At 35.3% G+C, this 17,737-nt stretch overlaps 1 protein-coding gene across 1 annotated transcript in view; it reads right to left on the bottom strand.

The window, feature by feature from the left end:
• Window positions 1-212: 212 nt before the first annotated feature.
• The window catches only part of VEGFC (vascular endothelial growth factor C), a 103,133-nt gene continuing 85,608 nt past the window's right edge, over window positions 213-17,737 (bottom strand). The window contains exons 5-7 of the mRNA XM_080928368.1: window positions 6,036-6,142; window positions 5,415-5,748; window positions 213-680 (exon numbers count right to left, since the gene is read on the bottom strand). Of these exons, the coding sequence (XP_080784494.1) occupies window positions 566-680; window positions 5,415-5,748; window positions 6,036-6,142 (556 nt within the window). The 3' untranslated portion in view covers window positions 213-565. The remainder of the gene's footprint in view (window positions 681-5,414; window positions 5,749-6,035; window positions 6,143-17,737) is intronic.

The following is a 17,737-nucleotide window of genomic DNA, read 5'->3' on the forward strand; positions in this document are numbered from 1 at the left end:
TATCCAGACAGTAAGTGAACGCACAGTGAACATGGCACCGGCTTAGAGTCTGCAGACCACTCTTTGGCTAAAAAAGAAAAAAAATGTGATGAGACAATTTTGGAAGATGCTATTTCATTTCCTAAAATCCGACTACAATGTAAGGTGGCAATAGACTGAACTTCACAACTTATAATACAATTTTCATTTTATTTTAAACATAGTTTGCATGTTATAAAAATACTGATCACAGTGAGCTTTACCAGTTGTTATTGCTATAAAAATGAATGCAGGAACAATATTTTTAGTGGAAATAAATTATATAGTCATTCTTTTTTTTTTCCTTTTTTAAAAAATCACACGAGAAAAACCTCAGCTGTCTGGTCACTGGCAGGAAACCAGTCTTTGAAGAGGTTTTATGCACACAAGTGCCAGTCCATTTCTGCAGTAATCCACATGGTTCAGGAAACACAGACTTGGGCCATTACCATGGTCCCACAGAGTCTTTCTGTGCATTGACAGTTCTAATGTGACAACAGTTCTTCAAGACAGCAAAAATGATGATGGACTGAAAACAGGTACAGTCTTAATTCAGATGTGGTCTTTTCCAATATGATGGGACACAACGACACACTTCCTCACTAAATGACAGTCCTGGATCACAATGCTTCAGTCGATTTGTACAAGGTCGTCTGTAACAACTAGAAAAAAACAAGAGAGAGAGAGAAACACACATGGTGAAGGCCAAAGTAGCGCGTCAATATGCTACAGACATCTTTTATGTTTTCTTCAGTTTAAAGCAGAAAAAAATTACTAGCTTTATTATAAATGTGTTTATAGGTTTATAAATATTTGAGTGTGTGCTTAGGTTTACAGAATTGGAGAGGAATGGAAAATCCTTTCAAACCATGGCCTACTTGCTTACATAGCAGCTGAAAGATGGACTACTGTAAGCATGTGTTCTTTTGAAGTCCTTTCTGCTTTGTGGATGAAAGTAACATAGAACAGAAAGTTTGAAAGTGAATATTTAAGGTCTGCTGATTTCCTGTGATCACATAATCATGGCAGCGTTCACAAAAGTCTGGGATGAGCCTGGGACCCAGACTTCCAGGCAATTAAACCCAGCCATCTTGGCAGAACCATAGCCTTTGGACAGACGCCCCATCCACCCTCTTGTGTTTTTACTCAGCAGCTGGCTGCATGATGGTGGGCGACTCCTCTCTCTCTACCTGTCTTCCAGATCATGAGAGGAACAGTAACAAACAGGGGCCCTTCTCCATTCACACGAGACTCTCAGTTACTACAGGTGGTGAAAGGCCCCATTTATGATCATTTCATGTTTGGAAGTTCTGCTTGATACAGTAAATTGACTCTAGCTGTGAACAGTGATTCAGTCTGACTGTGTCATAGGCTGGAAAGAAAACATGAAAAGTGCACTAAAGAGACCCTTAAACAGTAAATAGATGATATCATTTGATGTTGAACGGAAAAGGTAGTCAGGGTTTTTTTTTTAATGTTTAAAATATTTAATTTTTTCAACAATTTCATGTACATTTCTACTCTTCCTCATTTCCCTACCACCACTCCTAATGCCTTCTCCTCCCTGATAGCTACTTTCACACATTCTTGGTTTTTATTTTGCTTTATGAAACATTCTGCTTAACCATGACCAGCTGGGTGATCTCTGGGTTGAAAGAATTGACTAGGGTCTGGGGAGTGGGGGTTTCTCACTGCATACACAACAGATGGCAGTGAATTCTCTCTCCCTGAATATATCAGGAAAAAGAATCCAACAGTGAGGGGCTCTATTCCTTTAGCCCCTCCTCCATCCATGCTCCACACAGAAAGAGCATCTATAACCATGGATTCGTGATGTCAATGTTTGTGCCTTGCCCAGAGAAAGACGGCTTACAGAGTTTTCCTCGATGGTGTTAGCTTTTACATTTATTCAGTCCTCTTTTCCAACATGTTCTTTGAGCCTTAGAGAAAGACAGTATCAATGTCTTGTTAAGCTAAACATATGACTGAGCACAGGGACCCCATAGGAGGAGGCAGAAAAAGGACTGAAAAAACTGAATGAATTTGCCACCCCATGGGAAGAAAAAAATATATCAACCAACCAGACACATCAGAGCTACCAAGGACTAAACCACAAACCAAATAGAACACATGAAAAAACCCATGGCTTCAGCCACATATGTAGCAGAGGATAGCATTGTCTGGCATCAAGAAGAGAAGTCCTTGGTCCTGTGAAGGCTTGTTTCCCCAGTGTAGTAGAATGCCAGGGCATTGAGGTAGGAGTGAGTAGGAGGGGGAGCATTTTCACAGAAGAAGGGGTATGGCAGATAGGAAACGGGGGAACCAGGAAAGGGGATAACAGTTGGAATGTAAATGCATAAACTATCCAAAAATATAAAGAAAATAAAAAAGAAATTTTATAAAATTCATAGTTACATAATGAATACAAGTTTATTTTAGAAATAAATATGGACAGTACTCAGTGGTCAAAGACACCCAATGATTAAAGCAGTGTAAAAAAAATACACCCTGCTTTTCTCCATTGTAATTAACATTGAGGAAAATTGTGTAACTGTCTATTTTACAGTTTCCTCTCTTGCTCCATCCATTTGACACCATATAAACTTTGGACCAATACACTAAGACAAATAAACACTCAGAGGGCTGCTATCAGTAGAAAGACTTAGCCTAGAGATATAGTTCATGGCTGGGATATTGTTCCATGTGCATTTTCCCAGGATATGCCACCTTTCACTTTTCATACCCTAACAACAGGAAAGGACTTATGAAAGATTGTATCTTGTTAAGCAAAAGTATAAGGACATAAATATAATCTACTTAGTTAATTTGGCAATTCCCTGTAGAGAAATTATGATGCCAGGCTAGTCTATATGTAGTCAAAAAATAAAATTTCAATATGTACTAGAATCATTGACAAAAACTTCACTGTAGAACATGGCTTAATAAGGTTTGCTGAAATATAGTAGCTTTATTACTTTGGATATAATATCTTATTTTGAAAATATCACTTGGTAAGTAAAGTATGAATATGTAAGTAAAATTGGAAAGTGTGTATTTATTAAAAATATTTTAAATGACTATTAGGATTCCTGTAAGAAACTCTGCAACAATGCAGGAACAAAACTAATATGGTCAACAAAATGCCTGGATTTATAGAATTCTAATTATATAGTCACAACAAATGACAAATCTTTATAATTATAAGTTAAAATGAGAGAACACCCTCTTCAGAATCCAAAGATAGGGTCTGCCTACTGAGTTACTAGTTTTATTAATGAATAAAAGTCATGAGTATGCAACATTAAAAATAAAAAAGGATATGACTCTTTTAGATATTCAAGGGGTATTATCTGCACATATTTGAATGGAAGATGAGATGCTATTAAAGAAAAAAAATAATGAGAATTGGACACCACAATTTCATGTGTAAGGAGAAGAGAAGAAAAGTAGAAAAATATAGCATTAAGGACACCTAGATAAACATGAGGATCTTTATTGGATCCAGCACCTAAGAGGCTTAAGCAGCTTAACACAGAGGCCTCTGCCAGGCTGTTATCCCAGCTTAGATTAGAGACGGAAAAGTACAAAAATCAAGTCCACATGAAGAGGAACAACTCTGTAAAATAGCATGACGGGTAAAGTGTTCTCAGCATTAATGAAAAAGGAAAGTAAAGCAGAAGAAGGCTGTAACCTTCCTAAGCTGAGGGAGAAGAAAGAGCCAAAGATGCTGGAGTAAGCAAAGAAGAGGCATGGATGCAGTACCAACATCAAAAACAGAGATCTCGACCAAACAGTAGTCATTTTCTAAGATGCCATATAAATTCAGTCTGTATGGTATGTCCTTGAATCTCAGAACCTCATTTATTTTTCTTGATATGAAAAGAACAAAGCCATGTTGTAAAAATAAATAATGCTGGAGCAGGAGAGATATCTCAGTGGTCCAGTACTTGCTACTCTTCAGAGAACCCAGATCATCATGCAGAACCGCAGAACCTACATGTTGACTTACAAATGTCTAGCTCCAGTGTCCTTTGGCCTCCATGGGCAGCAGGCACACACAAGGTACCTAGACATACATGTAGGCAAAACAAGTATAAAGGTAAAATAAAATAACATTTAAAAAATGAATCTTGAGTAAAGTTTTAATGATTTTACTTTCCCTTTTTAATTATGTGTATGTGTCTGTGTTTGTGAGTATGTGTGACTTGGTGACCATTGATGCCAGGGAGCTGGATCCCAGGGAATTGGAGTTGGAGGCAGTTGTGAGCTGACTGAAGTGGGTGCTGGATACCAAACTCAGGTCCACTGAAGGAGGAGTATCATGCATTCTTAACCATTGAGTCATCTCTGCACTTTGAACATTTACCAGCATTTTATTTTATTGTGTTAACTAGCTTTATCTATTCATGACAAATCCAGAGTCATTTTAGAAGAGAGAACATCACCTAAAGAATTGAGTAGATCAGATTACCCTATGCCCATGTCTGTGAGATATTTTTTTCAAAATGCTAATTTATGAAAGACCTGGCCACTGTGGATAATTCCTGGATAGGTGGGCTTTGATCTTGCAAGAATATCTAGGATTAAACCAGTATGTGCTATTCCTCCAGGTTTCTTTTGTTCCTGCCTCCAGTTCCTTCGATGCCTTTCCTTGATGTTAGACTGAAAATTTTAAGTCTTCTTTGCCAAAGTTGCTTATGAGTATGGTGTTATATAACAGCAACAGTAAGCAAGGTAGAGCACTTATTTCATTCCCAATAATCATTTAGTGTAAATGTTTCATCTTTTGGATCAAATTCTGAAGGAGACGGTACTGCTCGTGATTTTCAAGTTTTAAAATAAGTTATACGCAGAAGTATAATTTTTGGAGGTTTGAAACAGAGACTGCTGTATGTATTTCTAAAATAATACATGAATCCTCTTGGAGAAGAGAATTCACATAGGACTCTTCTTCATTACCCTCTAGAACAAAGACTTGGTTTTGACCTTCTTCATGTTTTTGTTTGTTTGCTTGTTTAGTTTTCTGTTTGTGCCTTCATGTTCCTGTGGTTAAGTCAAGTCTCAAAGACCAAATATGTTTATGTGGTCCAAAATCCCAGTATTCCTGAAAACTAAGGGAGGAGAATGCCAAACTCTAGGTCAACCTGGTTGTAGGGTAAGTAGCCAAACATCTTACAAAAATCTAGTGTCAAGAACAACAATCAGCATTGACTTGAATAATAATGTTTTTTTTTTATTTTTTTAATTTGGTTGTTGTAGTTGATTTTTGCTTCTCTGAGAGGATTTACTACCTTGATTCTAATAATCTGCTTCTGGTCTGGTTGAGAGAACAGCTTCTGGTTGGTAACACTGCATTTTCTAGAAGGGAATTAGAGCTGTTTATGTAGACGTCTTACCTGCATGTTTGATGGTGGAATTTCTTCCCTTTTAGGAAGCACTTCTGTGTGTTTTCTGTACATTCACAGACACACTTTCCAGGATTCAGGGGTTGATTTCTTGGACATGTTCTTTTACATACACACTGGCATGTATTCTCATCAAATTCCTTGTTGGCTCCACACGAATTAGGGACAAGTTTGTTTTTACACACACACTGGCATGAGTCTCTATCTAGTTCTTTGTGGGGTCCACAGCTGGATGGCCGAAGCCCCCCCTTGCAGACACACTGACAGGTGTCTTCATCCAGCTCCTTGTTGGGTCCACAGACATCATGGAATCCATTGGTTGAGTCTAGAAAAACACAGGACACATTAATTGGGCCTTACTTGGTTCCGGATATGGTTACTAATACATAGATTCAAAAGATCTTCCCTTTTAGTTTTTCTGTAAAGAACTGTGCCTAAACATGCCACGCCTCTTTCTATAGAAGTTAAAAACAACAAGAAAAAGAAAAAAACACATATCATACTTGGTATCTTTTTCAAGGAATGGTGAATAGAAGATTGTGAGAATTTAATATGGAAATATGTTAATTTAAATATAGATAGGGTATAGATAGACTATTGTTTTTCACTCACCATCCTCAACATTTGTATAAAAGATAAAATCCTGCTGAGCCAGGCATCGGCACATGTAGTTATTCCACACGTAATTTGCTGGACAAGTCTTGTTAGCTGCATGGCACCTTTTTGGGAGACAGATTGAATAGAAGCTAAATAACAGTGTAACTGTAAGTTGAATGATCATTTATTTTATATGTACATATAACAAATCAATACTCATGGCAAAGCTTACAAATATATAAGAACATAGGAGATGAGCAGTCAGTGTCTCTTCTCAAACATTCCCCACCTCACTTCAGGCAACTCTAGAGGTCATTTATAAAAGTTTTCTGCATGGCTTTCAGTGGCTGTATAAAACTACATAAGATGATGTGATTGAACTATTTCTTTTGATAACTATTCAGGTGGCTTTCATTTTTGCATGTCAAATACTACTGCATCTATGGTGACATCATATACTAACATATTTATGGTCTTATATATAAAACACATACCCCGTAGGTGTAATATGTTTTGATCAGTGGATAATTTCCACCTTGTATTCATTCCACCACGAAGATATCCAAGGGCCCCCTTTTGCTGTCATGGCCATCTCCTTACTTCTATGTTTTTTACTGACATTCTTTTCTTCCTTCCTCTCTACATTCTTTCTATTTTCCTTATTTGTCTTAGAAAAATTATGAACAAATAGTCTTCAGTCATGAAGTTAAAATACACCATGAATGTTGTGATTACTTTGCCCTTAGCTAACAGAATCTCATTCATGTTACTGACACTTTCGTTATGATAGACCTCACTAGCTCATTTTATTAACTGCCTCCACACCTAGACGGATCTATTCTTCACATAACCATGACTACTACTATTACTACTGCTCTTATTGCTACTACTTTTAAAGTGATGCCTAAGAGCAATCATTTGATATTATTTATGTTCTGTGTCATTCGACTGAAATCTTCTAGACCTTCTTAGGAGTCATAGGCAGCTATATTCTCCTAGCCACTCTGCCCACAAGCCTTCTTAGGCTTTTAATATTTTAGCTTACATAGCATGCATTAACCTTTACTACTTGACTTGTTAAGAGACATTGGTGTAGACACCACAGGGAAATGTTTACTTAGATATCACACACATCATTCATTTTGAAGCAATATTGTAAACAACAGTATGTGGTGGAAGAATGCTGAATTAATTCCAAATTGTTACAACATAGAAATCATCTGTGGACACTGTAAAAAGTACATGGAATACAAAGAAATAGGCTATGTGCTTTGGACGCTGAGAAGAAAATTTACATAGATACAGCCTCAATGTGATGATACTCTGTCTTTCAAAAACAGCCTGAAAACTCTTATGAAACCACACGAAGAACTTTTTCAGGGTTTTCTTTTACAATGTGCAATTCTGAATTGTTTGTCTTAAAGCAGCTCCTCACTATGGAATGTAAGCTGGCCTTGAACTTGTGGTCTTCCTGCCTCAGCCTCCCCAGTGCTGGGATCACAGGCACACACCTCTATGCCTATCTTGCAAATATGCATTCTTTAGCCATGTCCTCCTTCAATCTGGAAATCACCTCTGATGATTTAGCAGTGTTTTCCTTTCCAACTGTCTACATCAGCTCTAAGACACAGTCCAGTCGTTCTTTCTCATATGGCAGTAGTCTAAAATGTCCCATATGCTTCAGCAAATGGCACTGATTATTTTAACTTTGCTCTCTCTTTCTTCTTTGTTGAAGTCTTCCAAAGTTCACAGTCCCTTTAGGTTGTTTTTTTTTTTTTTTTTTTTTTTTTTTTTTTTTTTTTTTTTTTTTTTTTTTTAAGAGTCTATTATAAAGCATTTAAGTTTGACTTTTTTCCACCTTACTATTTTGCTATGTCATTTCAACTACAGCATCTCCTAAAGCACGCAAATTATTCCTGGTAATCATCTAAAAGCAATTATATATTGATGGCAGTAATACTTGCTCTATGATCATGAAACTGTTTAAAAATCTCAGATGCTACCAAGATACTTTTGTTTTTCTTTTTGTTTTTTTGTTTTTTTTACAAACAGTGCAATTTATGATAAGTCATCTAAAATAAGCTACACTTGGGGTCTAATAACAATTCTCTGTAATTTTTATTTAAAATAAAATTATACATGCTTACCATATATTTTTCAGAAAGAAATACATATTCTTAAGCAGAATAAGCATGTATTTGTAGGCAAAAAGAGGATCCCTGATATCCAAAACCAACAAAAGATAGCTAAGGCCTTCAGTTGGTATTTGTGACCTCATACTAACAAATTCCAGTAAAACATTTGTTCTCCAACAATATTTATATAAATAGCTGCTCACTTTATCCTGTGTCTGTTACACACCTTTTGTTTTTAATTTTAAATTTGTAACATATTTACTTATGTGACAATGAGGGAAGACTATAAGAAATGTGTGTTCATTGAACTTCATTCTGGTCCATGTCCAGTGTGCTATTATTTTCTTAGTTATCTCTGTTTATATGATTTACTATTTAATTTGAAAAAATGCAAACACCAATACTCAATAACAGGGCAACATGTTTAAACCTTTGTTCGCTGTTCACTTAGTCTTTCCAGGAACATGCTATCCCATCCCAAATTTTCAATTAATCCTAACAGAAAATTTTTCCTCAACCTCTTGAATGTGAGGCTGGCCAGAAGTCACAGATACCAAGATACTTGATCTCCATTTAGTAGCTGCTGGGAGGAGGGCAAGGAGGTGTGGCCTGCTAGGCCAAGTGTCACTTGGGCGACGGGTATTAATGCTTTGAAAGACTGATGTAGGTTTTCTGTTTCCTGCATATGGAACAAACTCTCAGATATTGCTCCCGCCCATGCCTCCCTCCTGATTCCAGGATGCCTGCCATGATGAAAGTGAGCTAATTTCCCTCTGACAACCATATCTTCTCAAGTAAACCTCTTTCTTTTATAAGTTATCTTGGTTATGGTATTTTATCAGAACAATAGAAAAGTAATCTAGTCATTTTTATAGTATAGTTTAATCATGAATACATATTGCTTACGATAGGTTTAGATAGCACTTATCAATTTTCTAAACCAATATAATGAATTTTTTATGTTTATTCTATCTAAACTTTTGTATCCATACAAAATGCCTTTATTATTCTTCTATATGTGGTAATTTTCCTTTTATATGTTGGTTATAGGTGCACACATAGGGTCATGTTGACAATAAAAAGCATTTATTTTTCATTTTTGCTGGATGTAATTTATCCTACCTTTGCCTCATGTAGTGCTTTTCTTGGTTGGTTACATATCATATGTGAAACATGAAATCAACTAAACAGTCAAAATCCACATTGAAGCCCAGCGTGGTGGCACATGACATTACTTTCAGCATCTGAGATTCTCAGGAAGATGGATCAGGAGTTCAAAGGTATCTTTCTGAGCTATATAATACATTTCAGCTAGTCTGCGCTACATGAAAAAGCATTTCAATCAAATCAAATCTAAACCGAATCCATACATTTCTGAATATAATGGTATGTCATGTAATCACATATGTTATCAGTGAATTTAGTAAAGATGGATTTTTACAACTTTTTTTCAGTTAAACAACACACACACACACACACACACACACACACACATTGATGCACATGCACAAAATCTTAGACACAGGTCCCCTCTCTCCAGTTGTGCTATGCATATATTTGGTTGTAGTTATGTTTTTATAATTTTCAGTCTATATATTTGACACAACAAAGATCTAAGTTATTTAAGTTTTAGAGTGATGGGAATCATCTTAGTTTCTGGTGTCTGTTACTGGAGAATGAAGGAATCCTCCTTCAGGAGAACTTGGTAAGCTTAGTGCTTGTGTTTAAGTTGGCAGGCAGAACTCTAGCCTAAATAAGTAGGGAAATAAAACAAGTTTCTGCCTTTCATATAGTCAGAAAAAATAGTCACAATATTTCTTTATGTCACAATATTTTCAAAACTAATTTAAATCCATGAACTTCATGTACACAAACAATTGGTGTGGTTTGTTCTGGGGCAGTAGGGATAAAAAGTGCACATAATCTGCTTGCACTACCTCTTTTCTCTTTCACTGCACTTGTGTCAAAGACAACCATATTTTAGAAACACTTCCGATTATACGTGCAACAGTCTTGACAAGACAAACATATCAGTTACTAATGGTTTGCTTCAGGGAACTAAATATTTTGAATTCTCATAGTCTTAAAGCACAATTCAAAATTTAAAAAATAAATGAGGATTTATCACATAAATAAGAAAATATTACTCACCATAAAACATATTTCAATATTAAAATCAGAGGTTATGCTAGATATTATTGAATTAAAGAAACAAATATTTAAATAAATTTGCTTTTATGTCTAAATGATGCCCCCTCCTCAGATGTAAAAATGAAAATCTTAGGTTTTACAGAATACCACTCAAAATATGGGTAAAAAAATTTCAAACATTGTATTATTATGATCAGAAGTGCTGTCAGATGAGATTGAAGAATTAGCACAATATACTTATTGCCTTTGTGTTGTAAATCAAGGCATGTTCATGCAGTTGAAACTGATATTCAAGAGTAATGATTAATGTACATATACAGAGACTTTTATAAATAAGACATTTCCTGTACTACATTTGCAAAGCACATACTTGAAGTATAAGTTCTCTGCTTGGCACAGAATAATTCTTAATTTTGGTCTATGTTGGGAACCATGTAAGCAAAGGAACTTTCTCATGTTCTCCTCCAAACAGAACTTGGAATTTTTATGAAAGATAAAGTTACCTTTATAGGAATTATTTCATTATTTGAAAACTTCAGTAGACAAATTTGCTAGCTATTGGTTTTGCTGTTTGAAATCAGAGTTTAAACATCTATTTCTCAATGGGAAAATGATATACTCATTGATATAGTCAATTTTATTTGTCTATTTACATCTCTGAAATTCTTTCTTTTTTCAACTTTTTTAAGTTGGATATTCTCTGCATTTACATTTCAGATGTTATCCCTTCCCTTAATCCCATTCCCCTCCTCCTCCCATTGTCACCATGAAGGTGTTCCCTCTCTCAAGAACCCTTTCCCATTATTCTAAATGTTAAGTGACTATTTCTAGCTCTTACACTTTAAATGTGACATGCTTTCTCACGCATTCTACACTGGTGACTTTTTTTATACCTTTTGTCACAGGAATTGTATATTCCTAGATATTCCTGGACTCCCCAAATAGACACTGAATGAACTAAAACACACTACCCTTATGTGACATCTGATAAAAAATGAACTGACATGTTATGATTCTTTTAAAAAAGTATAATCCTAGTAATAGATTTACATTATAAATTAATCTCAATTTCTTTGCAGGTTTTTAAAGTATAATTGACAAGATTTTAAATACTTTAGTTACAAAAGAAGGTTTTGATATGTGCAAAACATGAACCATAATTCTAGATAATAAAGGAAATCCTAGCTACATGAACGATTTTGATAACTATCACGGCACTTATTTGATTGCTTAAATATTTACCATTAATGGCATCTGAATGTCATCTCTAAAATTATGTTATAGAAGAATATAGACCCTGACACTACTTTTTTTTTATTGAATATTCCCTGTATTGACATTTCAGGTGTTATCCCCTTTCTTCCAATCCCATCCCCCCTGCCACTCCCATTGCATCCATTAATCATTACTCTTGAATATCAGTTTCAACTGCATGAACATGCCTTGATTTACAACACAAAGGCAATAAGAATATGATCTTCCTCCCAACCTCCCTCTCCCACCTCAGTGCCTTGGTGTTCCCCTATACTGGGAAAATGATTCTTCACTGGATGATTGATGCCAGAGAATGATACCCTCTGCTACATGTGCACATGGAGCAATGGGTCTTTTCATAAGAACTCATTGGGTGGGGTTTTAGTCCCTGGGAGCTGTGGTGGGTTTGGTTAGTTAATAATTTGGTTCTTCCCATAGGGTTGCAGATCCTTTCAGCTCCTTCAGTCCTTTCTCTAGATCATTCATTGAGGTCCTCCTGTTCAGTCTGATGTTTAGCTGCAAGCATCATTCTCTATCTGTACGGTTCTGGTCGATGCTCTGAGATTCCATCCTTATCAGGTTCCTGCCAGTAAGCACTACTTGGCATCAGCAATAATGCATGGGTTTAGTGGCTGTATGTGGGATGGATCTCCAGGTGAGGAGGTCTTTGGTTGATCTTTTTTTCTATCCCTGATCCTCTATTTGTCCCATTATGTCCTCCCATGAGATTTTTGTTCTCCCTTCTAAGTAGGACTGAAGCACATCTTCTAGCTTTTTATCTCTTTGAGCTTCATAATTTCTGTGAATTGTTTGTTGGTTATTCCAAGCTTTGGGGGCTATCTTCTTATCAGTGAGTACATACCATGAGTATTCTTTTGTGAATTGGTTACCTCACTCAGGAAGATAGTTTCTAGCTCCATAAATTTTTCTTAGGAATTTTATGAAGTCATTGTTTTTAATAGCTGAGTAGTACAATATTGTGTAAATGTATCACACTTTTTGTATCCATTCCTCTGTTGAAGGACATCTGGGTTCTTTGCAGCTTCTGGCTATTATAAATAAGGCTGCTGTGAACATAGTGGAATGTGTATCCTTGTTAGATATTCAAGTATCTTTTAGGTATATGCCCAAGAGTGGTATAGCTGGGTCCTCAGGTAATACTATGTCCAATTTTCTGAGGAACTCTCAGACTGATATCCAGAGTTGTTGTACGAGCTTACAAACCCACCAACAGTGGAGGAATGTTCCTCTTTCTCCACATCCTTGCCAGCATCTGTTGTCAACTGAGTTTTTTATCTTAACCATTCTTAAAAGGTTGCTGTCTGAAGAGCAACTGGAAAGATTGCCATATTTTGGTGATGAAAAGGCTGCAGATCTCTGGATAAAATCTTCCATTAGTTTTGTTCCACATGACTTTTAAAATAAGTTTTTATACTGACATTATTCTTCATTTTACTGGAATATACTTTTATATTTATATAGATATTGATTCAGTTATAGGTTTTATATAGTGCTTCCCAATCAATAAAAAGTAATACAACCTTTCACTCCAAAGGTTTTTAGAAGTTTCAGCTTTTCATAGATGAGTGGTAAAGTGTTTGTTACTATATGTAAGACTATAGGTTCAGTTCCTACACACACAGAGAAAGAGAGAGAGAGAGGGGAGGGGGGAGAGACTCATACCACATGTATGCAGAGTACCCTTGTATTCAATGTTATATTGTAACTTTCCTCAAGGAACATTGTAAGAATTAATGCGTCTTAAGACTCTGAAGTTTAAAATATAAGAGACTATATTTAATATGCATACATCTAAATAATGTACATATGTTTACTTGTCTTTATTGATTTTTTTGATTCACATGAGTTCCTAGCCTTGTGTGTTTGTGCTGTTGTTTGCCCATGTTCTGTTGGTCTTCAGACAGGAAGAAGAAAGGTCAGAGCCAGGGTTTATTCACTTGTCAAAGAAAAATAAAGTAAATTAAGTGTGATGGGTAGAAAAGTCTATGCATTTATTATATTTGGCAAACAATATTTGAAAGAATAAGGAAGTATGTGTATTTGTTTAAAAAGTAAATTGACAATATTGAATATTTTTTATATAATTTCAAACAACTAAAGCATTAGCATGCCACAAAAGATGTCCAATATTTACTATAAAGCAGTCATGCTATATAGTCATTCACTAATTAGCTAACCACACAGTGCTTGATTTTTGAACTGTATCATTAAGAAAGGAGGGACCCGGATGATTAAAATGTGGAGGAAGGTATTAAGGCCCATGATTCATTGGTTTTTAGAAGGTTTACAGAAGTTTTAATATGATATGACAATAAAAATTATTATATCACAGTCATATTTTATTTCCACAGTTATTTCAGATAAGTTGAATTAAGCTACAAAATAAATAATGTTAAATAATCCAAAATTCATTAAGAATGTGCTGCCAAAAGCCTCTGGTATTATAACCTTGTTACAACAATACTTCACTCGCAGAAAGTTAAACCCAAACCAAGTAGCAACACTAAAAATCATTAACAGGCAATAGAAGGTTGATGTGACCTGAAAATAACTCACTGGTGTCAGGAGTACAAGGGAAGGAAAATGCAGAGGCATAACTTGGCATTTCAAGGGCACTGAAACTCTTCTATGTGGTAGTAAGACAGGGAATATGTGACATTATTCATTGGCCAAATTGTCTAGAATGAACTACCAGTTGAACTTTGATGCAGCCTATGGAATTTTGTTAATTATCATACTAACTCATTGATGAAATGAAGACAAGTACAATCCATCTTCCTTACATCTTTCCCTCCAAAAGGAATGATACTCTATGTCAACAAGGTTGAAATATTATTTATTGTCCAATTAATGAGAACAAAAATATGCCAAATGTTTCAATTTTGTTGAAACTTTTCTTGCCATTTTTTCTTCTGTACACAAAACTTCCTATACTACCATAACCCATTAAAAAGAGAAGCAAATCTCTTATAGCTGCTATTTGATGCTTTAAAAGCATAGCTTAGACTTTTGAATTTATCAATCATTTTATTTTCTGTTGAGAAAATAACATTCACAGTGCCATTGAGGCACATGAACTGATAGACTACTCAGTTCTTTACACTGTGTTCTTCATGCTTCTCGTCAACCACCAAACCACAAAAACGCTATGATGTCAACTGCAATCTTTGAAAAATTAGACCATCCAGCTACTACATGATACTTTGTTAGAAAAAAATATTGCTTCAGGATTTATACAGTGATCCTTTTGCCTAACTTTCACTGGCAAGTTTGTTGAAGCCAACAGGACAATTGAGTATGATAATATCACACACACACACACACACACACACACACACACACACACACACACACAAACATCTATATATACATATATAGTGTATATATTCTATATTGACATATGTTTGTATAAAAGCTTTCTTTTATGTACACATATATAGAGAGAATTTAAGAATTGATGAGCAGATACATACACTAAGATTTCAAGAAAAATAATAATGACATGTGTCCATAGGGATTTTAAATGTGCAAAGACAATATTTCTAGAACATACTAAAATGCATGTTTATGAATGCTGAGAAAAAATTCTTTCTGATCAGATGGTTGAGGGAATGATTGGGAGCCCTAAAGGGGATAGGAACTCTGCAGGAAGACCAACAGAATCAACTAACTTGGACCCTTGGAGACTGTCAGGGCCTGAATTACTAACCACAGAACAGACATGGTTGGATCTAGCTCCCCTGGTACATATGTAGCAGATATGTAGCTCAGTCTTTTGGTGGGTCCCCAAAAAACTAGAGCGGGGTTTGTCCTTAAAGCTGATGTCTGTCTATGGAATATACACCCCTAATTGGGCGGCCTTGTCTGGCCTCAGTGGGAGAGGATGACCCTAGTCCTGCAGACACATGATATATCAAGGTGGGGAGATATGGCATGGGGGATGTATCTTCACCCTTTCAGAGAAGAAAGTGATGGAGTGATGGAATGTATAAGGGAATGTGGACAACATTCATGATGTAATGTGAATACATATTAAAAAATAAAAATCAAAAAATATTTTATATGTTTTGATTTAATGAGAGTTTCCACTATTTGTAATCTTTAATAATGCTAGCAAATAATTTTTATGGTCATCTCTTTATTTATATTTCAAGGCTGGTACAGTGTATGATCTTCAAACTTAAAGGGATATTGGCATATAAAGCTGGGGAAAGAAAATGTCATGACTTTTGAGCATTTGAGGAATTTGAGCATTTTGAGCATTTGGACTGAGGATCTATAACAAATTGATAGTCTAAAGATTCTGAGTTTTATGTCTTCAGCAAAAAAAAAAAAAAAAAAAAAAAAAAAAATTGCCTAGGACTTGTATCTGCTGTTCTCTTTTGCAAAGATAAATGTCTTCAAATAATGAAGCTCTCCCCTTAAATCCCAGTAAATGTAATTTATTACCACTGAGCACATTTTATAACAATGTCAGAAAACAAATAAAAGATGAGTTATTACCTAAGCTAGAATTTTCTGTCTTTCATCACTACTTATCTTTCTTTTCAAGTTGACACTACTCCAAAGACTGACATAATGCCATAATCATTTTCAAATGGTAATTATCAGACAATTTCCAATCTATCAAGTACAGTTTGGGATGCTTTGACTATGCCGAAGCTTTTCGTGTCATTTGCTTATCTGTTAAACTTCCTGTTCTAGTTTCCTGTCTTATACAAACATAAGGATCTCTAGGTTGGTGCTCACTACTTGAAACTTGCAGTCTAACTTTTAATTTAATTTTCTATTGATTTAGTGTATTAAAAGCTAATTAATCCATCTCATTCATTGCCACTAGACTGTTCAATTTCATTACATATTCATGGACACAACAGACACCAACCAATTAACCAACCAGTAAATTCAGCACCCTTAGCGTTAAGATACTCATGTCTCCATATAATGTCTCTCTTTGTATGTCTCTTCTTCTACACTTCCTGATTATATCCTTTTTTTATATTTTATTGTATATTGATTTACCTATAATATACTGTCCTAGGAAAGCATGATCATTTAATATTTCATGGAATATAGAAGTTATAAAATAAACAAGTTAGATGTAAATGTAATAACACAATTACATTTCTGAGGCATATTGTCCAGAGCAAAAGGCAGAAAAGAAATAGTCCTGACTGGTATTTTGATAAAGAAAATGAAGGGAAAGAAGCTTCATCTTAGGTCAAGGAATGGATATAAATTTAGAAGGGCAGAAAAAGAAGGAGAACTCACTTTGCGCTAAAGTCATAATAGAAACAAGATTCAGAGCAGGAAATGAACTTGTGACCAGGGATTTAGACTTTGTAGAACACAGACATGGAGAATAATGACAAGTCAGATGACACAGTAAAAGAGTGTCGAGAAATGTGTGCTTGACTCTTTAAGCAATTTAGGTGAATCAAATGAAGTCTTTTAAGGCTTACAATAGTGAACAGAATAAGAGAAAGAGTTAACACTAAGAAAATGGCTGGATACTGATAAGCTAAAGCAGACCTACACAGAGAATGAAGTGGATGGATATAATTCTATGTAATTATATATAAGTTGGAGCAGGTGTTGTCCTCTTCTCACAAATGACCAATCTACTTATGTGGGATAAAGGAAGAAATAATTAGCCATACCTGCAATTTTCTCAAAAGGATATGAGAACTCTGTGTTATGACAAGTAGAGAAATGGAAGTGAACTGAACTCATCTTTGAATTTGACATACAGCTAATCCAATTATGCGGAAGCATAAGATAAGTGCAGAATAATTACTAGAAACCATAATCAGATCTTCAAATAATATATGGGGAAGCATGAACACAAAGATGATTCCTAAAGTCCTCAGGATGGATGCTCTGCCTAAGGAAATAGGGTCTAGAAATGAGAGCTGCATGAATAAGCCTACATATAGGAACCAATTTCTAGTTAAGATATTTGCTTTGCCTTCTTATATTACTACATTTTCTTCACAGATATCATGGGATCTTTTATTCTTCATTCCAAGGACCACAGATTTGTGTTAATATTTAAGCTGTCATTGAGGTTTCTAAAATGCCTTAAGAAGGCCCCTTATCTGCCAGATTAAGGTGATCAGCAAGAAGAGACTCCATGGGAAGCCCACCATTAGTGAA

This window comes from Micromys minutus (genome assembly GCF_963924665.1).
Source record: "Micromys minutus genome assembly, chromosome: 14".
Taxonomy (NCBI): Eukaryota; Metazoa; Chordata; class Mammalia; order Rodentia; family Muridae; genus Micromys; species Micromys minutus.